A 24,017-nucleotide genomic window follows, 5' to 3' on the forward strand; every position below is an offset into this window, starting at 1 on the left:
TTGCCAGCATTATTAACTTAATTTCTATTGATACATTAGGTAGGAAATCATATTCCATGATTATTTTAGCATATTTTAATTATGCAGTCATTGTGTATAACAGGTATTATTGTAGGCACCTGTGATGCAGCAGAAAACAAAATACTTGACTTCGTTGACCTTCCATAGAGGAAATAAGCAAGATAAATAATTGAAATATAAAGTATATTACTAGTGAGAAGGAGAATAATAAAGCAGGAGAAGGGGTAGCGTGCTTTGCATTAGATTGTTAGCAATTAAAGTGAGGGAAAGCCTCACTGAGCAAGTGACTTCTGAGTTAAGAGCTGCAGGAGGTAGAGAAGCAAGCCATTTGCTCATCCAAAGGAAGACCCTTCCCGGAAGAGGGATGCTTGTGCAGCAGCCCTGAGACATGAGAATGATATCAGTTAGCTTTTGCTGTATCACAAGCCACCCTGAAAATTAGTGGCTTTAAACAATGATTTATTTATTTTCTCACTAGTCTAAAGGTCAGCTAGGCAGATCTTGTGGGGCTCATTCTTGTGTCAGTTATGTGGGTTGGTAAAAGAAAACTGTTTCTGTACTCACAACACTTCTGCCACTAAATGTTTTATATTTTATACATCAAACAATTTGCCAGTTGTCTGTGGCCACCAACTGGATGTACTACAGTTTAATTCAATCTGACCTTACTTAGAAGAAGCACAGACCACACCCTTCAACACACACTCACAGGTTAAGGACTTAGTCCCACTAGATTGCCTCACACTTTAGATGCCAGTTGCAGCTAGTGGGTCCCCCTGAACTCCCTCCTCGTGTTTGATAATTTGCTGTAATGGCTCACAGAATTCAGAGAAACACTTATGTTTACAATTTATTATAAAATAATGTTATAAAAATGAAGAGCCAGATGATGTCGTACAGAGGGTGAGATCTGGAGAAGTCCTAGTACAGGAGCCTTGGTCCCTCTTGGATTTGGGATATGCTACCCTCTTGGCATATGGATATGTTCCCCAACCTGAAAGCTCTAAGAACCACGTTGTTTAGGGTTTTTAAATGGGGGTTCTATTATGTGGACATGATTGATTACATCATTAGCCATCAGTGATTAGTATAATCTCTAGCTCCACTGGGAGTGGTGGGTGTGAACATTCCATACTCTGATCATGCCTTTGTTTTTCTTGGTTATCAGCCTCCAACTTGAAACTCTCCTAGAGGCCCACAGCCACTAGTCATCTCATCAGGATACCTGAAAGACACCCATTACTATGGAGATTCCACTCTCATACTCCGTCCATCAGGCATGCCTAGAATTACTCTAATGGCAACAGGGGAGGGTTCCAAGGGAGCAAAAGGAAGGCTGCAGCTGCACTTGGGGCCTCCATTCCGAACTGCTGTGCTATCACTTCCACTGCATTTTTTAAGTGAAAGCAGGTCTCAAGACTAATACAAATTCTCAAGGTGTGGAAAGGGATGCATTTTAGTACCTTGTGATGAAACAGCCTGCAAAGTCATATTATAAAGGAGTATAGATTGGGAGGAGGAAATAATTATGGATAATCTACAAGTAGAGATAATGAGGGGAACTTACAAGAAAGGAGAGTGATCAGAAAGATAACAGGGTAGATCTTAAAGCATCTTTATAGATCATATTGATGATTTACTGTGAATGAGATGGAAAGAGATTGGAAGGTATTGAGCAGAGGAGTGACATCAGTTGTTTTGTTCCGGGTTGTAGCATGGAGGATGCAAAGAAAGAGCCAGACTGAGAATGTATTGTCACCTATAGAACTGGCTGACAAATCAGTTATTAGGTGCAAGAAAGAAAAGTCAAGGATGACTCCAAGAAAAGTCAAGGATTTTGGAGTAAACAACCAGAAAAGAATGGTTTTTCCTTAGATGAGATTGGGGAGATTGTAAGAGTAGTGATTTCAGTGGGGGAAAGAGCAGAGATTCAGTGATTTGATTTGGAGTTACTTGTCCATCTCCTGTTAAGTACGTTGTTGGATACAGAGTCATCAGTATTATAGAGAACCATATAAGGCCATGAGACAGTGAGATAACCTAGTGACTGCAACCAGAAGAGAAGTACAGATACTGAGCAGGTTACTCCTGCTTTGTCCCTCAGATTTTTTAACTGAGTGGTGTTAAAAAATCCAAGAGACAAAGCAGGAGTAACCCATGAGTTGGGGGAAAAACCAGGAAACTATGGTCATGGTCCTTAAATGATAAAAAAAAAATTCAAGGAATACAGAGTGATCACTGTGTTATATACTTCTGATGGATAAAGTAACATAGGAGAGAGAGTGATCATTTGGGTATATATTTCTGATGGATAAAGTAACATAGGAGAACTGACCATTAGATTTAGCAATATGGAAGTCTTTGGCATTGGAAAAATACATAGGTGTGTTTGTGTGTGTGTGTGTGTGTGTGTGTGTGTGTGTGTGTGTGTGTGTGTGATTAGAAATTATAAGGTATTTAAATTTCTTCCCTTTTGTGTCGAGTCTTTTTTCTATTTTATTTTCCCTATTTGATTTTATTTCCATTTAATAAGCTCTTGGAGTCAACTCTGTCTGAACAAGGATATTCACCCTTTGTCTTTCGAATTTTTTAAAAATGTTTTTCCTAATATTCTTTTTAATTTTATTAATAATATCATCTCATAATTGTATGATTTCTGGGTTGCCTATACAAAAGCCATGATCATCTGGCTGCATTCTTTTGGATTCCTGTAACACAGAGATCAATATTAAATACCATAGAGAACCACCCATGCTCTAGTCTTTGTCTTTAGGACAGTGACTCACACATCTATATAATGGATAGCTGCAGCAAGATAAAATCAGAAACTACCCAGGATAGAAAATACAGTACTTACTTTAGCAAGAAAGTGTTTGCCTTAAGAAATTCTTTTTTTGTGTGTTTGTGTCATTTTCTTAAGTAAGGTTTTAGTTCCTGCTGTGGGGGAAGCTGTAGGGGAAAGGCAGAATCAAGATTAAAAACATTCTACTAGTGAAAACTGTAGCTAGGCAGCTTATTACTCTTTGCTTTGGAAAACTTGGGAGGAGCAGACAACCTATTAGTGACCCAAATGGCGTTTATCACTAGCTGTATTTATTGAATTCTGTGGATTATGTCTCAGCTGAATCACAGAGAGAAACATAAAGCAAACAAATTACACAAAGTAATTCACTATCAGTGAGCTAGCTTTTTATATTTGTTAAGGTGAAGAATTGGCATTAACCTATAAATATACTTTGGACTCTTTCATGTTTGTAAATCAGAAAAGATGAAACCCTCCACTTTGGACTGCATGGATTTACCATGATTCTTCTAAATATATATATTGCATTTTCTGGCACTGTCTTGCCCTACTGCCGCTACCATGCCCTTCTAGGAAAATAACTGCATAGCTTAGTTTCTATTCAAATAACCTTTCATTCTTCTCACCCCTTCTGGCCTCCTTTGGAAAACAAATAATTACAACAAATGACTCAAGGGGAAGTGACCTAATGTTAAGAGACAGAGGAAATATTTACTTGTACAACTTTTATCGAATATATTAATATTATCCAAAGCCCTATTTTGGAGCTAAGAGATACTGCAAAATCACTAACTCTTTAAAAATTGTAGCATGGCTAGCCACATGTCAATACAAGTGACTGAATGAAAAGTCAGCTGTGTCTTAGTCTGACTGGGCTGTTTTTTTTCTTCAACTTTTATTTTAAGTAAGGAGTACATGTGCAGGATATGCAGGTTTGTTACAGAGGTAAATGTGTGCCATGGAGGTTTGCTGTACGGATCATCCCATCACCTAGGTATTAAGCTAAGCATCCATTAGCTCTTCTTCCCGATGCTCTCCCTCCCCTCCCCCCAATAACAGGCTCCAGTGTGTAGTGTTCCCCACCATGTGTCCATGTGCTCTCATCACTCAGCTCCCACTTATAAGTAAGATCATGCAGTGTTTGGTTTTCTGTTCCTGCATTAGTTTGCTGAGGAAAATGGTATCCAACCCCATCCATGTCCCTGCAAAGGACTTGAGGACATGATCTCATATTTTTTATGGCTGCACAGTATTCTATGATGTATATGTACCACATTTTCTTTATCCAGTATATCACTGAGGAGCATTTAGGTTGATTTCACATCTTTGCTATTGTGAATAGTGATGCAGTGAACATACATGTGCCTGTATCTTTATAATAGAATGATTTATATTTCTTCGGATATATACCTAATAATGGGATTGCTGGGTCAAATGGTATTTCTGCCGTTAGATCTTTGAGGTCTCGCCACACTGTCTTCCACAATGGTAGAATTAGTTTACATGCCCACCAACACTGCATTCCTTTTTCTCCTCAACCTTGCCAGCATCTGTTGTTTTTTGACTTTTTAGTAATAGTCATTCTGATTGGCGTGAGACGGTATCTCATTGTGGTTTTGATTTGCATTCCTCTAATGATCAGTGATGTTGAGCTCTTTTTTCATATGTTTGTTGCCCACATGTGTCCTCTTTTGAGAAGTGTCTGTTGATGTACTTTGCCCACTTTTTAATGTTTTTTTTTTTCTGTTAAATTTAAGTCCTTTGTAGATTCTGGATATGAGACTTTGTCAGATGAATCGTTTGCAAAAATTCTCTCCTATTCTGTAGGTTGTCTGTTCACTTTTATGAGCAATTGTGAATGGGAACTTATTTGAATGTGAATGGAAACAGATTTGGTTGTCTGCTTCCCTATTGTTGGTTTATAGAAATGCTAGCAATTTTTGCCTAAGACTTGCTAAAGTTGCTTATCTACTTAAGAAGCTTTTGGGCTGAGACAGTGGGGTTTTCTAGATATTACAACCCCTGTTTTTTACTGTTTTTCATTTGCTTGATAAATTTTCCTTCATCCCTTTATTTTGAACCTATGTGTGTCTTTGCCCATGAGATGGATCTCATGAAGATAGCAACCCAGTGTTTCTTGGCTCTTTGTCCAGCTTGCCATTCTGTGTCTTTTAATTTGGGCATTCAGCCCATTTACATGGCTGAAAACTCAAAAAGCCAGAGTGCTTCGTTTCTTCCAAATGACTGCAACACCCCTCTAGCAAGGGCACAGAACTGAGCTGAGGCTGAGATGACTGAGTTGACAGAAATAGGCTTCAGAAGGTGGGTAATAATGAACTTCAGTAAGCTAAACGAACATGGTGTAACTCAATGTTAAGAAGCTAAGAATTATGATGAAAACAGTACAGTAGCTGATAGCCAGAATAGCCAGTTTAGAGAGGAACATAAGCAACCTGATGAGGCTGAAAAACACAACATGAGAAATTCACAATGTAACCCCAAGTATCAATGATGGAGTACACCAAGCAGAGGAAAAAATTTCAACACTTGAAGACTATCTTGTTGAAAAAAGGTAAGCAGACAAGAATAGAGAATAAAGAATGAAAGGAATGAATGAAACCTCTGAGAAATATGGGATTCTGTAAAGAGACTGAACCTATGACTGGGTTACCTGAAAGAGACAGGGAGAATTGAACTAAGTAGTTTAGGATATCATCTAGGAGAACTTCCCAAACTAGCAAGATAGCCCGACATTCAAATTCATGAAATGCAGAGAACCCCAATAAGGGAAAGATCAACCACAAGACACATAATCATCAGATTCTCCATTGTCAAAATGAAAGAAAAAATGTTTAGGGCAGCCAGAGAGAAAGGCCATACCACCTACAAAGGGAAGCCCATCAGACTAACAGCAGACCTCTCAGCAGAAACCCTACAAGCCAGAAGAGATTGGGAGCTAATATTCAACATTCCTAAAGAAATGAATTTCTAACCCAGAATTTCATATCTGGCCAAACTAACCTTCATAAGTGATGGAGAAATAAAATCCTTTTCAGATAGATTAATGCTGAGGGATTTTGTCATCACCAGGCCTTGGCAAGAGCTTTTTAAGGAAGCACTGAATATGGTCCTTCTTAGGACCCTGAAATATTTGTAGTGGTGTTACCAGCCACTACCAAAACACACTGAAGTACACAGACCAGTGACACTATGAAATAACCACATAAATGTGTCTGCAGAATAACCAGGTAGCATCATGATGACAGGATCAATTTCACACATAACAATACTGACCTTAAATGATTGGGCTGTTATAACAAAATACTATAAACAGTGTGATTTATAAGCAACAGAAGCTTATTTATCAGTTCTGGAGGCTGCAGTGTCCAAGATCAAGGCACTAGCAGCTTCTGTGTCTGGTAAGGGACTGTTTTCTGGTTCATATATGGTGTCTTCTCACTATGTCCTCACATAGTGGAAGGGGCCTCAGGCCTCTTTCATACAGACATTAATCTCACCTAATCTCCCAAAGGCCTCATTCTTGATACCATCACATTGAGAATTAAGTTTCAACATAGGAGTTTGAGGGGGGGCCATAAATATCGAGACCATAGCAAGCTGTGACCTAAGAAATGAAGCGGCCATCATGATCTTCCTTACTCCTCCTTCATTTCATACCATTTCTTTTGCAAACACTTTTATTTTCCTACTTTTCTTTCCATTCCTTGAATATGGGTATTATTTTTCCTTCTCACCTTCTTGCCATGGCTTCATTTATTGATTTTGACTTTTCTTATGGTATCAATTACTAGAAAGCCTTCCTTCCTTCTCTCTTACTAGCTTGCTCCCCAAAGCCTGACACTTCTTGTGTGCCACTGTAGCACTCTGTTACTTGTAGTGTCAGTTCCATGATGGCCTGCTTTGTCTGTTCCTACTCTTAGACTTCAAACCTATTGAGACTGTGATAACTGTTGTATCAATATTCTAGTATATATAAATTACATATTTAATAAATATTCGATGAGTTTGATTAAGTATCCCATATATGGCAGATTCACCAGTATGTAGTTTTGACTCTGGCCTCTCCTGAGCTCTCCTTCTGTGTTTGCAACTTTTAGCTGAACTTGGACTGTGAAATATTCTATAATCTCAAACTCTGACTAAAGTATAGTTCTTATTCTACGAATCACATATTTTTATTTTAAAATTTAGATTGTATACGGCTTACCCAAGAAAATGTTGAGAAATATTAGAAAGGTTTATTGAATCAGCTTGTAGAATGCCTTAGTGGCTTGTCTATCTTATAGGAATAGGTGGTGGTGACTTGGCAGAAGTGTTTTATATTAAATTATTCTACTTTCTGTGTGTTTAGATGGGCAGCAGTCAGCCTTAATTAAGTAAATGGTAACCCACTTTCTTTATGTCTTACCTAGATACATGAATAAACCTCATTCTCATCCAAAAATTGATAATGGGTTTTTAAAGAACAGCATCTTTCAGGAATGATGAAAGAGAATAAAATGACTATAGTCTATGTGCTTAAGTATAATTATAAATTTTGTTTTGTGGAATCACATAACACATGTAATTTAGTACAGAAACTATATTAATTACCTCAGAGAAAATGTGCTAGGTTATATGTAGTACATAAAAATTAATATATTGTTTATTGTATCTCATGTGGTATGTAATTCATTTATATACAATTCTGTGTGCACAGTTTTTGCTCTCCTTGTATGTACTGTTACTCTATAAGGTTTATTTCCTTTGTCCTCTTTTCTTAGTGATTTCATCTTTCTTTTACTCTTTCTAGAGCAAAGGAGACAGTACATTTTGGGCAAAGAATTGACAGCAAATTTAAAATGGCTTTTCATGGAAAACTTTTTTACCTTAGGTTTGCTATTGACTTTATCTTTTTCTTCCTTGTATCTCATCCTTCCTTTTCTCCAGCTAGACAGGACTTAATTAAAAATGTAAACTGCTTCTCTAGACTGGAAATAATCTCTTTTCCAGAAACTGCTCATCACTTATAGTTTTCTGAACCTTGACATCCTAGCAAGGCCATAAAAGCGACCCAATACTTTCTTTCCTATAGAGAAAATCTGTCATCATGTGTCATGAAAGTTACTGACAACACATTCTACCACTTAAATGTGTAATACCAAACTGCTAGCATTGGAGATGCAATGAAGTCATTTCTGATAAAACATACTAAGCCTAGTATAATAGTGTCTTAGCAAATGTTACACCAAATATTAAATTTTTTAATTAAATATGATTATAAAATTACTGTTAAATATTGAGAATAGTCTTTATGTAACATTTTAGATATTGATTAAAATTTGAAACTATAATAAGGCAATGATAAAGTGACTTTTTAAAATGTATCTTTTTAAAAATTTATGTGTGCCTGAACTGTAAAATATTTCAAAATTAAATTAGCTGCATATTCATTAAATATAATATGAATAAATATCAAATATAAGATTGAACTAAATATATAATCTAGTGGGAGAATTTAAACTAGTGTAATAAGTAGGATATGAGTAGGAAAATTAAAATTTTTAGCTTTAATATAATTGCTTTCAATTAATATCAGTATTATTGTATACAGAAAATCCTTAACATTGTTGGTAGTTTCCTAGAAACTGATTTTAAGCAAAATGACATAAAATAAAGGACATTTTACCCTAGGCTAATTGACATCAACAAGAGTTAAGTTCCTATGGCATATTTCTGGTCACAAAAACATCACCACACTTCTGAATAAAGACAAAACACTTCTAATATTTAACACTGAAATAAATATGAATTATATGTACATTTAAGAAAAATCAATACAAATCACTTCTCAGCCTTTTAGCTAAGATCAAGTGAAGATCAATAAAAGCAAGTAAGATAATTATTTACCAGCTGATTTCAGTTCAGGGTGGTGGGCGGCCGGAGCTCTCTGTGCAGCTCAGCGCACAAAGAGGGAACTGACCCAGGACAGGACACATTCTACCCTGAGGCACTCTTACACACACACACACACACACACACACACACTCTCTCACACTTATACTCACAATGGGGCCATGTAGACATCCAGTTCACCAAACGTGCATATCTTTGGGATGTGGGTAGAAACCTGTGTACCTAGAGAAAACCCACATACACATGATGAGATCATGCAGACCCCCTACATACAATAGCCCTAGCCAGGTATCAATTTTTTTTCCTCAACCTTATAAGGAGATGACCTTGAATGAAAGGATGTTATTTAAGGACGCTGATATAGTTTGGCTCTTTGTCATCACTTAAATCTCACCTCTAATTGTAATCCCCATAATCCCCGCATGTCAACAGTGGGATGAGGTGGAGGTAATTGGATCATGAGGGCGGTTCCCCCATGCTATTCTTGTGATAGTGAGTCTCAGGAGATCTGATGGTTTTATAAGCATCTGACATTTCTCCTGCTTGTTCTTACTCCACCCTATGAAGAAGGTGCCTATTTCTCTTTTGCCTTCTGCCATGATTGTAAGTTTCCTTAGGACTCTCCAGCAATACAGAACCATGAGTCAATCAACCCTCTTTCCTTTATAAATTACCCACTCTCCCGTATTTCTTCGTAGTAGTGTGAGAATGGACTAATACAGACCCGCTTTATGTAAATGGAGATTTTAAAGCCTCACCAGCTCTTATGGCAGTCATAGTCCATTCTAGAGAGTACTAATTACAGTTGATTACTTTGAAAAAGGCAGAAAAGAAAGAAAGGTATGTATTAGAGAACATACTTGGTATGATTTCAAGTATATAAATCGATTGAATCTTGTATTATGGCCTAGAACAGGGGTTGGCAAACTATAGCTGACAGTCCCTTGCCTCCAAACAGAGTTTTCCTGAAGCACAGCTGTGACCATTTTCTTCTTATGTTCTACAGCTGCTATCATGCTGCCATGGCAGAGTTAAGTGGTTGTGACAGAGACCTTATAGCCTGTAGAGCCTAAAATATTGACTGTCTCGCTCTTTCAGAAAACAAATTGTAAGGCCAGGCATGGTGGCTCATGCCTGTAATCTCCACACTTTGGGAGGCTGAGGTGGGCAGATCACCTGAGACTTAGAGTTCAGACACCAGCCTGACCACCATGGAGAAACTCTGACTCTGCTAAAAATCCAAAATGAGCAGGACATAGTGGTGCATGCCGGTGCATGCCCGTAATCCCAGCTACTCGGGTGACTGAGGCAGGAGAATTGCTTGAACCCGGTAGGCGGAGGTTGTGGTGAGCCGAGATTGTGCCACTGCATTCCAGCCTGGGCAACAAGAGCAAAACTCCATCTCGAAAAAAAAAAAAAAAAAACCAAAAACAATTGTTGATCCCTGGCCTAGAATAGTGTCTAATTTGAAGAATGTTTCACGTGCAGCTTAAAGAGAATGTGTATCTCTGTTGGTGGTGGCTGGAGCATTCTAGAAATACCAATTAGATGAAGCTGTCTAATAGTGTTTTTTAAAAATTCTTACTTTTTAACAGCTTTATTCAGATATAGCCAATTCCAAATAATGTACTCATTAAAAGTATACAATCCAGAGGGTTTTGGTGTTCATAGATAGGTACAACCATCTCCATTTTTAGTGGTGGCAAGAATGTGAAGCAAAAGGAACTCTCATTCATTGTTGTCAATTTTGAACCTTTTTACCACCTCAAAAAGAAACCATGTACCCTTCAACTATCATCCTCCTTCTTTTCCCAAGCCCTAACAACCACTAATCTACTTTTTGTCCCTTTAGGTTTTTCTTTGAGGATTTGCAAATGAATGAAATCATATGTTATGTGGACTTTTGTGCCTGGCTTCTTTCACTTAGCATAATGTTTTCAAGGTTCATCCAAGTTGTAGTGTATGAGATTTTGTAAGCACATGTGTTTTAATTTCTCTGTATATCTAGTGTATACCTAGGAATAAAATTGTTACAGTTTTTTTTTTTTTTGAGAGTGAGTCTTACTCTGTAGCCCACGCTGGAATACAGTGGCACCATCTCGGCTCACTGCAACTTTCGCCTCCCAGGTTCAAGTGATTCTCCTGCCTCAGCCTCCTGTGTAGCTGGGATTACAGATGCGCACCACCACACCCGGCTAATTTTTTTCTGTTTTTAGTAGAGACAGGGTTTCACCATGTTGGTCGGCTAGTTTTGAACTCCTGACCTCTTGATTCGCCCTCCTTGGCCTCCCAAAGTGCTGGGATTACAGGTGTGAGCCACTACACCCAGCCAACACTATTTTTGAAGAGCAGTTTTAAAGTTCACAGCAAAATTGAGAGAAGGATACAAAGACAACCAAGATGCCCCTCGCCCCCACACATTCCCAGTTTCCCCATTATCAACATCCCCCACCAGAGTGATAGAATTTTTATTTTTATAATTGATGAACCAACATTGACACATTATTGTTACCCAAAGTCTGTAGTTTATATTATGGTTCACAATTAGTGTTTTACATTGCATAGATTTGGATAAATATATGATATGTATCCACCATTATGGAATCATACAGTAATCACTGTCCAGAGCTGTCATTTTTCCATGATCTGGATTTCTACTTCTTTTGTGTGGTTTTCTAAGTGACTGTGGTGAGAGGTTAATTCACATCGCAGGGGTGGAAGTAGCAGGCTGTATGCTTTAATTTCCTACTAACCCATAAAATTTACATTGCTTGTGTTGACTGCTCAGTTATGGAATTGAATATTCAATTTGTTTGTTTACTAACTAGAATGAAATATGCTGTCGACAAGCCTCATGTGACTTTTGTGATGATGCCTCCCTTCCCCACTTCTCCATTCATTAAAACCATGAACCTAGCTTCACCTGACAGTGTGCCTGGGAACCTGTCACTTGTGCTGTGGAGCAACTTTGCATTGCCCTCCTGCTGTGGCTTGATGACTCTGCACCTCTGTTGGGTATGCAGGCAAAGCAGATTACAGACAAGGGACAGGATTTGGGAAACAGTGAAATTGCATCCTGTGCAGGAGGTGTAGCAGGATTATCTCTTTATGCTAGTCTAGGGCCTATGTTGTTCAATGAAGAACGCAGGAGGAGGAGGAGAGAGGACCTTTTGAATGTGTGTGACACCAACACAGGTGGCTTCATGTCACTCAGCCCTGGCTTTCTACCATAAAATTCGGATGATAAAAATCAACCTTATAGGAGTGTTATGGAAATTAGCTAAAATCATATTAATAAACATAAAGTGTGAATTAAATACAGAGACTGGCATAGAACAAATATTCAAAAAGTATTTCCTGGAAGGTTTTTTCCAGGGTAAGAGCCCTTAAGTCTTCCTCTTTTTGGCAGCTTTTTCTGTATTTCCCTCTTTGACTCAATCAACAGGTCTTTTGCAAAATTATGTATTTTCACTTGTCACTGATCCATCTTCATTCTGTTCCCCAGTCTTTATTTTAACTGTGTGGTATGGAGATTCTATCTATATTTCATTTGTTAATGTTTTCATTATTGTTTTCTCCCTCTGGATGTCGTTAGCATATAAAGAAACTCTTAAATAATTATTTTGGGAAACAGTGTTATTTTCTGCCTTGTTTGAGAAGATGCGATCAATTATTCCAAAAGATAAAACACTGTCTTCTTTGGGTAAATTAACTAAACTCATTTATAACAACCTCAGTGGCTGCTAAGTACCATTTAATGTTCTTATAATGAGAGTCGAAGAGTTTTCAGTTTATTTTTCATTTTCCTTCACATTTTTATTTGCTTTAACAAGTTGCATTATTAATTTTCTTTCTAGTTATTAAACTAAGGTATGCTTTGTAAAATTTTTCAAAGAAAAATTAACCCCATCACCTGAGATAATTAGTGTGAATAGCTTGAATCGTTCACTTCCATACCGTCCTTTGTGTTTATACAAAATGCACAAGTATATTTAGGCTTTTTTTTCCTTAGTAACATGTGGTGGGCATTCCCTCTAGAACAGTAGACGGAGGTTAGCTCTTCTAAAAGCTGCCTACTTTCCCTCACAGGCTACATAAGGTTTTATTTCACCTTCCCTATATTGTTAAACGTTCAGTATTTTTTTTTCTCTCCTTGTTATATCCCTTGCTTTGTTTTGCAGATATCCTAGGTACTGTTTTTTTTTTGCTTTTTAAGCCAGGATGAATTCCCAAAGTGGGATTGCCTGTTTGCAGGCAGTGTCCTTTTCACAACCTCACTAGTCTGTGTGTGTGCCTGTTTTCACTCACCCTTGTCAATACCCAGTTCACTTTTCTTAATTTTTGAGTTTTTGTGTAAAACAAAGTACTTGATTTTTTGCTTTAACATTTATTTCCTTGATAATTAGATTTACCATGTTTTCCTATACTTACTGCTTGTGTGAATAGGCTTTGGCACTTTTTCTATTTGTATCTCTATCCTTTACCACTTTGGGGTGCTCTTCATGTGTTGGGGGCAGCAGTTCTTATGGGTTATATATTTTGCATATGTAAAAATGTTATAATTTGACCTTACCTTTTTTTAATGTGTTGTTACATTTTTACATAATCCATCAGCTTATTTATTTTTGTGTTTTCTGTCTTTCCTTAGAATGTCTCTTATCCAAGGTTATAAAAATATTTAAATATCTTTTGGTACCATTATTATATTTAGAGACTTATTTATACAAACAGTTGAACTGATTGTGTTTATAAACACAGTCAAAATGTGGTAGCATTTGTATGTATTTTGTGTCACTCTCGTTCCCCCCCACCACCAACTTTATATGAGTTTACAAAGAATGTTAGCACAAATCTTTAAATGATTCATTCCTTCTTTTTTTCAGGCTGAATACTACTTTCTATGACTATAGTCACGCTCTTCTTCAACAATATTCTGAAACGTTCTCCTAACATAGTCTGTCCTAAAGATCCTGTCCTTCCTTCTGGTACCACTAGCACAAATTCGTTTTCTCTTCCGCCTCAAGGAAACCTTTAGAAAACATATAGGCTTGCCAAATTAGTAGCAATTAATAAAATCAGCAGGAAAGAGTACATTTATGCAGAGAACGTTCTCTACAGAAAACATTATTGTTCTGTTTCGTAAATTGTATACGTGGGAGGCTGTATACTTAGCCATTAAAGAACAAAGATTGAACTGCCTGGGTTTGAGTTCTGGCTCTACCTCTTATTAGCCTTATAATCTAGGGCAAGCTACTTAACTTCATTTGCAGTAATTTTTATTTGAACTGAACAGCTTCAACTGTGCTTACTGTGTGCCAGGCATTTTCTAAGTGCTTTACATGTATTAACTCCTAATCCTCACAAGCACTCTAAATTATCCTCATTTTACACATGGAGACTATGAGTTTCAGAAAGCTTAATTTGCACAAGCTAAGAAGTGGGGGTAGGGGCACTTGTCATCATAAGTGCCTAATAAATGTTTCTTTCCTCATTCTTCTTTTCTATTCCCCTCTCTTCCTTCCTTTCTTTCCCTGGCTTTTCTCTTTCTCCCAATTTCCACCTCCTTGTCTCCTCTTTCCCTCCTTTATTTTTCTTCCCTTTTCTCCTTGTTCCTCCTACTTCCTCTTCTCTCCCTTTCTGACTCTTTTTCTCTCTCTTCCTCTTCTCTTCTTTCTCCTTCTCTACCTCTTCATCTTATTATATCATTTTTAGCATCAATGTTCTTCTTGATGTGGGACATACCAAGATCAATCAGAGACAGATCCTGCTTCAGAGGCCTCACCATGTATCAGAAGCTAAAAGACAGTACTTGCTTAAAATGAAATGGAAAGTAAGAGATTTTTAGTGCTATTCGAGTTTTAAGGGAACAATAATGTCTTTCCTAGGAGAAAAAACAAAACAAAAAAACACACTTTATGGAGGGACAGTCTCCTTCAGTGGTATCAGGAAAGGCCCTGTAAAGTCAGTAGTTATATTCTATATATTACATTGTATTTAGGATATTTTCTAAATTTGTCCCTTTTGATTATTATGTGTGATAGATCTTAAGTTTACTAATTGATTGCAGTACTTTTTGGACTATTATTTTGTTATGAAGTGTCATGAGTGACAAGTATGGTAAGAGTTAAAATGAAAATGTCAAAGGAGTCTGATTGGGCCATTTGTGGAGAGTTTGGGACACCTGTCAGTACTAACAATTCAGTGCTCATAGATTGAGGATAGCAAAGAAAAGATTTATCGATGTGCCTAAGTCAACAGTAGGTAGAAACACGGTCAGTGGCTACACAAATCCATATACCTGTAGTTCACTGCTACGTGTAATCAGTTCCCAAAGAGTTCTGAAAATAATCTTGTGTAAACTGTCATTTATATCATAACATAGCTCCTCTACATCTGTCAAGTGTCATCCCCAGTAAGTACCTCTTCAGAAAGCCCAGGCACCATGGCAACAGGCACCTCAGGAAAAGTGAGATGGGCTTTTAATTGCAGCGTCAAAAAGTACATCTCAGCAAGTTTCAAAAACGAGTGCATTATCTGACGAATGTTATAATTATTTTAGTCATCTCAGCATGAATGCCAGGTGTATTTTTGGCATGGGCCTTCTTAGATATAAGCATCCCGATTGAATTTGAAAGCATACATGTTACAGTGGAGAAAATTATATTAAAAGTTAACCAAAGTAAGGCATCTACTATCTATACAAGTTTGTTTTCCTGTTAATATTTTCCATTAAAACATACGTGAATTTGCATAAAAGCTTTCATTGTTCACAGTGTAAGATATAGGTAGATCTAATTGTCTTTAGGATGATTTGTCCCTAAGGGACAGATGTTCAGTTGCCTGTGTGTATCAGCTTTCATTTATTTATTTTTATTTTTTTGTTTCTTAAAATTTTTTATTTCCGTAGGTTTTTGGAGGAAGAGGTGGTGTTTGGTTACATGAGTAGGTCATTTAGTGGTGATTTGTCAGATTCTGATGCACCCATCATCTAAGCAGTATACACTGAACCCAATTTGTAGTCTTTTATTCCTCACACCCCACCCATTCCCCCAAGTCCCCAAAATCCATTGACATTCTTATGCCTTTGCATCCTCATACCTTAGATCCCACTTATGAGTGATAGCATATGATGCGTGGTTTTCCATTTCTGAGTTACTTCATTTAGAACAACAGTCCCCAGTTCTACCCGGGTTGCTGAGAATGCCACTAATTAGTTCCTTTTTATGGCTCAGCAGTATTCAACATAACTGTTTTTTTCTTTTTTATTGTACTTTAAGTTCTGGGATACATGTGCAGATCTTGCAGGATTGTTGCATAGGTACACACATGCCATTGTGGTTTTCTGTCTCCATCCCCCATCACCGACATCAGGCATTTCTCCCAGTGTTATCACTCCCCAACCTCCCTGCCCCCCACTGTCCCTCCTCTTGCCTCCTGTCCCCCAACACCCCAGTGTGTGATGCTCCCCTCCCTGTGCCCATGTGTTCTCATTGTTCAATACCCACCTATGAGTGAGAACATGTAGTATTCAGCTTTCTGTTCTTGTGTCAGTTTGCTGAGAATGGTGGTTTCCAGATTCATCCATGTTCCTACAAAGGACACGACCTCATTGTTTCTTATGGCTGCATAGTATTCCATGGTGTATATGTGCCACATTTTCTTTGTCCAGCCTATCACTGATGGGCATTTGGGTTGGTTCCAGGTCTTTGCTATTGTAAACAGTACCACAGTGAACATACGTGTGCATGTGTCTTTATAATAGAACAATTTATAATCCTTTGGGTATATATCCAGTAATGGGATTGCTGGGTCAAATGGAATTTCTATTTCTAGATCCTTGAGGAATTGCCACACTGTCTTCCACAATGGTTGCACTAATTTACACTCCCAAAATGAGTGTAAAAGTGTTCCTGTTTCTCCACATCCTCTCCAGCATCTGTTGTCTTTAGATTTTTTAATGATTGCCATTCTAACTGGTGTGAGACAGTATCTCAATGTGGTTTTGGTTTGCATTTCTCTGATGACCAGTGATGATGAGCATTTTTTCATTTGTTTGTTGGCCTCATATATGTCTTCTTTTGAAAAGTGTCTGTTCATAACCTTTGCCCACTTTTGAATGGGCTTGTTTTTTCTTGTAAATCTGCCTTAGTTCTTTGTAGATTCTGGATGTTAGCCCTTTGTCACATGGGTAGATTGCAAACATTTTTTCCTATTCTGTTGGTTGCCGGTTCACTCTAATGATTGTTTCTTTTGCTGTGCAGAAACTCTTAAGTTTAATTAGATCCCATTTGTCTGTTTTGGCTTTTGTTGCCAATGCTTTTGGTGTTTTAGTCATGAAGTCCTTGCATATGCCTATATCCTGAATGATACTGCCTAGGTTTTCTTCTAGGGTTTTTATGATGTTAGGTCTTATGTTTAAATCTTTAATCCATCTGGAGTTAATTTTAGTGTAAGGTGTAAGGAAGGGGTCCAGCTTCAGCTTTCTGCATGTGACTAGCCCGTTTTCCCAACACCATTTATTTATTACCAGAATCAATATGCAATTCGGAAACTGCCAAATTGGTTCTAGACATCTGACAGGCTAAAATTGGGAGAGCAACATAGTTTTGCTTGAACCAGCAGAGACCCAGAGTCCTAATTTTAAATGGTTGCTTTACTTGGTGAAGTAGATTGGATACTGGCTTTACAGACAAAATGGCCTTGACATCATTGATCTCAGTTCCTCAAAAAGGATAATGAGGATATTAGAAGGATAATTTCTTTTATTCCTTCCAGCCCTAATATTTTGTGATTCGTTTGAGTATTAATTTGCACGCAGTTGAATGGTGATGGGTGACAACACTGTAAAGAAACTTTGAAAATGAATGAATTTATACAAGAAGAAAAAATAAACAGAAAAAATGTAATAGTCTATTTTTGCTCCTACCAGGGGTAAGGTATAAGTTATTTACCGAAATAGATATAAAATGAAACTAAAAGTACTAGATATATGCAGGGGAAGTTTCCAGGAAGAAAGCTATGGAAAGATGTTGATTTAAACACCTGGGCACTTGCATTTACTTTCCATTTCTACCCTTTTCTGAAATTAGCTGTAGTCTTTTGCGTATACTTGGTGATCAGTGAATATTTGCAGAATGAGTTGACTAATAAAAATATTGTTGGGCGTAGCTCATCCAAGCTGAGGAGTTTATGGGCCCAGATCTTTGTGGTAACTCAAAGGAGAGGTGGCCCAATACAGATCAGTTAGATTAGGTTTGACCTCACAAATAATATTTTCAACTGAGTCAAGAATGTTACAAAAAGAAATTGTGCTAAAGGACAAGGTTAGTATTTTTTCCCCTAAATTTTATGTTAGTTTATCCTGAACTCTCACATCAGGTTTTCTGAGAGAGATTTGTCATAACATTTACCCCCGCTATGAAAGCCAGGTCCATTTTCCACCGCTGGTACTTGTTTACCCATATGTGAAGGATAAGGCAATGTGTATGTGTGTTTTTAATTTTTCTTATTAAGTAGAATATACAGCTGTGTTTCTCCCCTCTTGGAAGGGTTCCTTAGACATTTTCTGTACCTAAGTCCTAACCCCTTTGGTATATATTAGTAAAATGTCTCCAGGAGCCAGATAACCCCCTGTATTTTATTTATTATGACATAGAGTTTTCTTCAAGTTCTGGGGCTTCACCTTTCTTAAAATGTAATACCCAGAAATATAACACTGCAGTCTTCTTTAGCTATGGGCCTGTTCATCAGATAACAGTGTGGCCCCTTTGAGAAGACCTAAGAAGTTTTAGTATTTTGAATCAAAGCAATTAACTGGATAAATAGTTACAGTTTTAATTCCCATGGCATGTGAAGGGTAGAATATTTTTACAGGAAGTGAAAGCAACCCTTCCCTTCTTTGTATCATACACATTTCTGAGGCTCAGCAGGCTAGGTGGTTCTTCGGGAGTACTGAGAAATTCAGGGACTTTTTATTTCTCTATAATTAGGTGTTTTAAGTGGGAAGAAACTCTACTAGGTCATGTAAATATTTTATGTAAAAATAGTAAATGATGGCTTATGTATAATAGATGGAGTAAGGTATGCTTTCTAAAATGACTTAAGAAAAAACATAGCAGGGAAAAAAATGGGGCAATTGTAATATTATTAGAAACCACATCTGGGAATCTCTCCCTATATTTAACAACCTTGACTCTTATAGTATTTCAGACTTATCTAAAAGATTTCTGTTTCTAGACATATGTCAATAGAATACTTGGAAATGTCTTTGAACTGACTCTTGCTTGGCACAGAATGTCAAAGAATCGTCATGATCATTTGTTCTATTCATATCTGTTGAAAGCTCTGAACTTGTGTGAGGGTACAATAATGTAAAAACTTGTATATATGTAGAAGGTAATGTGCAAAGGTGATGAATATTTCTGTTAGGATTTTTTAAACCAATAATCTTTAATTTTTAATCTATTTGTTTAAAAAGATAATACTCTCTGACATTGTGACTGTGTTGATTAATTGGTTGGATACCTGTTGTTTGCCTCAGTCAATGAAACCAAGAGTGTATGGTATAACATCCTATGCTCTCTAAAAATAGTTTCTGTGTTTCTGGTTTTGTTCTGAGTACATTACTTTTCTCTTTGGTCCTTATAATCACAGTTTTATTTTTTATTTTTAAAATTAGAGATAGAGTCTTGCTCTGTCACCCAGGCTGGAGTGCAGTTACACTGTCGTGGATTACTATATTCTCGAACTCCTGGGCTCAAGTGATCCTCCCAGTGCAGCCTCCCAAGTACCTGAGACTACACGTGTGCACCATCATGCTCGGCTAATTTTTCAGTTGTTTTGTAGAGATAGGGTCTTGCCGTGTTGCCCAAGCTGGTCTTGAACTCCTGGCTTCAAGCAGTCTTCCTGCTTCAATCTCTCAAAGTGTAGGGAATACAGTTGTAAGCCATTACACTTGGCCACAGTTTTAAAGTTTCAAAAATAAATAGAAATAACTAGTTGACTTACTTGATTTGCTGTTTCTTTCAGCTTTTTGCCTGAATTCATCAGTGGAGACTTTGATTCTATTAGGCCTGAAGTCAGAGAATACTACGCTACTAAGGTAAATTATAAACACTTTTTTGTTCAAGATCTTTCCCATATGGTTGCTTTCTCTATGTTGTTTCCAATTTTCATGGTGTATAGGAAGGGATTGATAAACTCACTAGTTGGTTACTGTTTATAATTTTTTTATAATAGCAATTGTAATATACATTCAAAATGGAAACTTATGCTTTTTCGGAATGGGTTTGCTGCCAGAACACAGGTGTCGTGAAAACTATCCCTAAAAGCCAAAATGGGAAAGGAAAAGGCTCATGTCAACATTGTTGTCATTGGTCACGTAGATTCTGGCACGTCCACCACTACCAGCCATCTGATATATAAATGTGGTGGCATTGACAGAAGAACCATTGAAAATTTTGAGAAGGAGGCTGCTAAGATGGGAAAGGGCTCCTTCAAGTATGCTTGGGTCTTGGATTAACTGATAGCCGAGCATGAACGTGGGATCACTATTGGTATCTCCTTGTGGAAATTTGAGACCAGCAAGTACTACGTGACTATCATTGATGCCCCAGGACACAGAGACTTCATCAAAAACATAATTACAGGCACATCTCAGGCTGACTGTGCTGTTCTGATTGTTGCTGCTGGTGTTGGTGAATTTGAAGCTGGTAGCTCCGAGAATGGGCAGACCCGAGAGCACGCCCTTCTGGCTTACATACTGGGTGTGAAGCAACTAATTGTTGGTGTTAACAAAATGGATTCCACTGAGCCACTGGACAGCCAGAAGAGATATGAGGAAATCGTTAAGGAAGTCAGCATTTACATTAAGAAAATTGGCTACAACTCTGACACAGTAGCATTTGTGCGAATTTCTGGTTGGAATGGTGACAACATGCTGGAGCCAAGTGCTAATGTGCCTTGGTTGAAGGGATAGAAAGTCACCTGTAAGGATGGCAGTGCCAGTGGAACCCGCTGCTTGAGGCTCTGGACTTCAGCCTACCACCGACTAGTCCAACTGACAGCCCCTTGCGCCTGCCTCTCCAGGTGGTCTATAAAATTGGTGGTATTGGTACTGTTCCTGTTGGCCAAGTTCCTTATTCTCAAACCTGGTATGGTGGTCACCTTTGCTCCAGTTGACATTACAACTGAAGTAAAATCTGTCGAAATGTACCATGAAGCTTTGAGTAAAGCTCTTCCTGGGGACAGTGTGGGCTTCAATGTCGAGAATGTGTCTGTCAAGGATGTTGGTCATGGCAACGTTGCTGGTGACAGCAAGAACGACCCACCAATGGAAGCAGCTGGTTTCACTGCTCAGGTGATTACCCTGAACCATCCAGGCCAAATCAGCACTGGCTATGCCCCTGTACTGGATTGCCACAGGGCTCACGTTGCATGCGAGGTTCCTGAGCTGAAGGAAAAGATTGATCGCCTTTCTGGTAAAAAGCTAGAAGATGGCCCTAAATTCTTGAAGTCTGGTGATGCTGCCATCGTTGATATGGTTCCTGGCAAGCCCATGCATGTTGAGAGCTTCTCAGACTATCCAGCTCTGGGTTGCTTTGCTGTTTGATATGAGACAGGCAGTTGCTGTGGGTATCCTCAAAGCAGTGAACAAGAAGACTGCTAGAGCTGGCAAGGTCACCAACTCTGCCCAGGAAACTCAGAAGGCCAAATGAATATATTCCCTAATACCTGCCACCTCGGTCTTAATCAGTGGTGGAAGTACAGTCTCAGAACTGCTTGTTTCAATTGGCCATTTAAGTTTAGTAGTAAAAGACTGGCCAGTGATAACAGTACATTCAGAAGGAAGAGAGAATGTTTCGTGGATCGCTATGGTTTTCTTTTTTGACTGTGGCAATGTTAAGTTAATGATTTTTAAAATCAGTACTTTTTAATGGAAACAACTTGACCAAACATTTGTCACAGAATTTGGAGAATCATTTAAAAAGTTTAATAAGAAAAAAAAAAAAAAGAAACTCACAAAGTGACAAGTTGCAACACAATCTTGGGGAAATTTTATCACCATCATATAAAAGTTAATCCTTTAAACATATATATTTAAAAAGAGTTTATAATTTATATATGCTCATTTAATAATATACAATTGTTGCCTATATCCTCATTATTATATATTTCTCATGGATCATTTTAACTTCATTTAATGGATGTACCTTATTTCACTTAGCCAATTCCAAATTAATGTACATTTCAGGTGTGCATTTTTTTTTTTGCTTTGTAAACTCTGCTAAAATCATCTTTATAAATGAATTTTTGTAAAAATGCATAGTTGTATATTCATAGGAATTTGGAACCAACATTTTTCTTTAATGTTTAGTTTTTTTGAAATTACTCTGTTTTGAATAAAACTCTTTGCTACAACTTGAGATTGATAATATCTTTTTAAAAGGTGTTAATTTTCTCAATATTTTGCAAATCTTTCAAAGATCTTTGCCATGTAAGAACATATAAATGATCTAATTGAGAATTATGTAAGTCACATGGGAGCGTATTAAAGTAACCAATAATTCAAGGTCTCAGTGGTTTTAAAAGACATTGAAGAGTTTTTCAAATAAAATTTGTAGCATTTGTAATTCTTCTAGCCACAACACTATTATCTGTATTTAATTCTAAACTGGCATTAGCAAAGTACACATTTTTTAAGAAACAAACATCAGGTATTGAAATCACAAAACTTTAAATTCTTCATGAGGCTTAGGGAGAGAGAATTCAAAAAGAAGAGAAGAAACCTTTCTCAGAAAGGAAGGAGGGAAGAAAAAGTTAGGAAAATGTAAAGAAAGAGGAAAAAGGAAACATGATTCTAGGCGGGAAAACAAAGGTGCTATACTTACAAAGTATGGCTTGTTATGAGATGGGAATTCTGGGGCTGGCAGTGAATGCAGGTCTCTGCACATTCCATCTGCCCACCAGATGATCAGACTTTCCCTTAGCAAATGGAGACTGTTCTCAAGTCAGTGTTTGATATTCATGCTCAATTACTTTAACATTGGCATGTTCCTACTCATTCCCCACAGTCTCACTTCTCATTAACTCCATACCTCAACCTCGTTGGGATGGAAAGCTACAGCTCTGCTTACAATGCAGAGTTTTACAAATGCATAGATATTAATCACATTTTTGGGAGCAGAAGAAACAGCGAGGGAGGCAGGGACAAGCAGACCCAAAAACAAGTTGAAGATCTGGTCAGATGTGACTCCTCTCCTCCTCCGTCAATGCTGCTGGCTTGCCAAAATCAGAAGCACTGGCCTGATCACTCCTGTCCAAGATAAGGAAATAGGGGAAGCCAGCCTTTTTATTTCTATAGGCAGTAAAACGAGGGTCAAGGATAGAGGAAAATTTTGAGTTAATGCCCCTTGATGAATTACATTTCCTGCTTCACTTTATTTTAACCTTAAAAACTAAATTATATTTGTTAAGGTTTAGTTTCTAAAGTAAAATTTAGCTCAGTCTTCTAATCTGCCTAGTTCTAGGTTGACCAGTACAGTCCATTTCCTTCATGTGTCAATGAGTATTGAACTCACTGCTTTGAACTTTTAGGCCAAGTTCCTGGAGGGCACAGATGATGCCTTTTATGTAGTTAATGTGTCCTGTAGAGCACATGGTGAGTGTTTGGCCCTTGTTTTAATAATGATGATAATTACAAGTTAATGCAACATTACACACAATTCGTATAAGCCATTATCTCCAACTTAAACAGCCTTTACACTGCTCTTTCACAATTGAAAGGTAGTTATCTTCATTTTCAAATATATTCCCTCCCTACCTGATCTGGGTTTGCAGTGAAGGTGAAACTGGGGATCTAATACAATGAAGAAATTTAAAATGCCAAAACTTTGTTAAAATCAAAAAGTGGATTGTGTGGTCAACATTTATTCATACAAAGTGTTGAGCCTGGCAGCTGGTATACAGTCCTTAATTTACTCTATGAAGTCCTCATTTTCAGGCAGCTACAACATCTTGGTGCTTTCCCTTTTGCCTGTTTGAGTTCATCTCTGCCTGGTTCACTGCTATTAACTCAGAATGAGGAATATCTTACTGATTTTCCTCTTGATACTTTATTTTTCATTTTTCTGGGTCAGTCAATGCTTCTTTGATTCAAAGCTAAAATCACCTGCTTCAGTCTTCTTAATTATTCCATCTATTATGCTTACCACTAGGTTAATTTTCTGAGAACTTTAGAAGAAGTTAGGCTCTCTCATCTAAGTCCTGATATTCTTTC

At 37.6% G+C, this 24,017-nt stretch overlaps 1 protein-coding gene across 4 annotated transcripts in view; it reads left to right on the forward strand.

The window, feature by feature from the left end:
* The window catches only part of TPK1 (thiamin pyrophosphokinase 1), a 396,118-nt gene that overhangs the window by 155,781 nt on the left and 216,320 nt on the right, over positions 1-24,017 (forward strand). For all 4 annotated transcript variants that reach the window (XM_032245137.1, XM_032245138.1, XM_032245136.1 and 1 more), the window contains one exon: positions 19,769-19,841. In XM_032245137.1, the coding sequence (XP_032101028.1) occupies positions 19,769-19,841 (73 nt within the window). The remainder of the gene's footprint in view (positions 1-19,768; positions 19,842-24,017) is intronic.

Source organism: Sapajus apella, unplaced genomic scaffold (genome assembly GCF_009761245.1).
Source record: "Sapajus apella isolate SASKATOON/1434 unplaced genomic scaffold, GSC_monkey_1.0 scaffold56, whole genome shotgun sequence".
Classification (NCBI taxonomy): domain Eukaryota; kingdom Metazoa; phylum Chordata; class Mammalia; order Primates; family Cebidae; genus Sapajus; species Sapajus apella.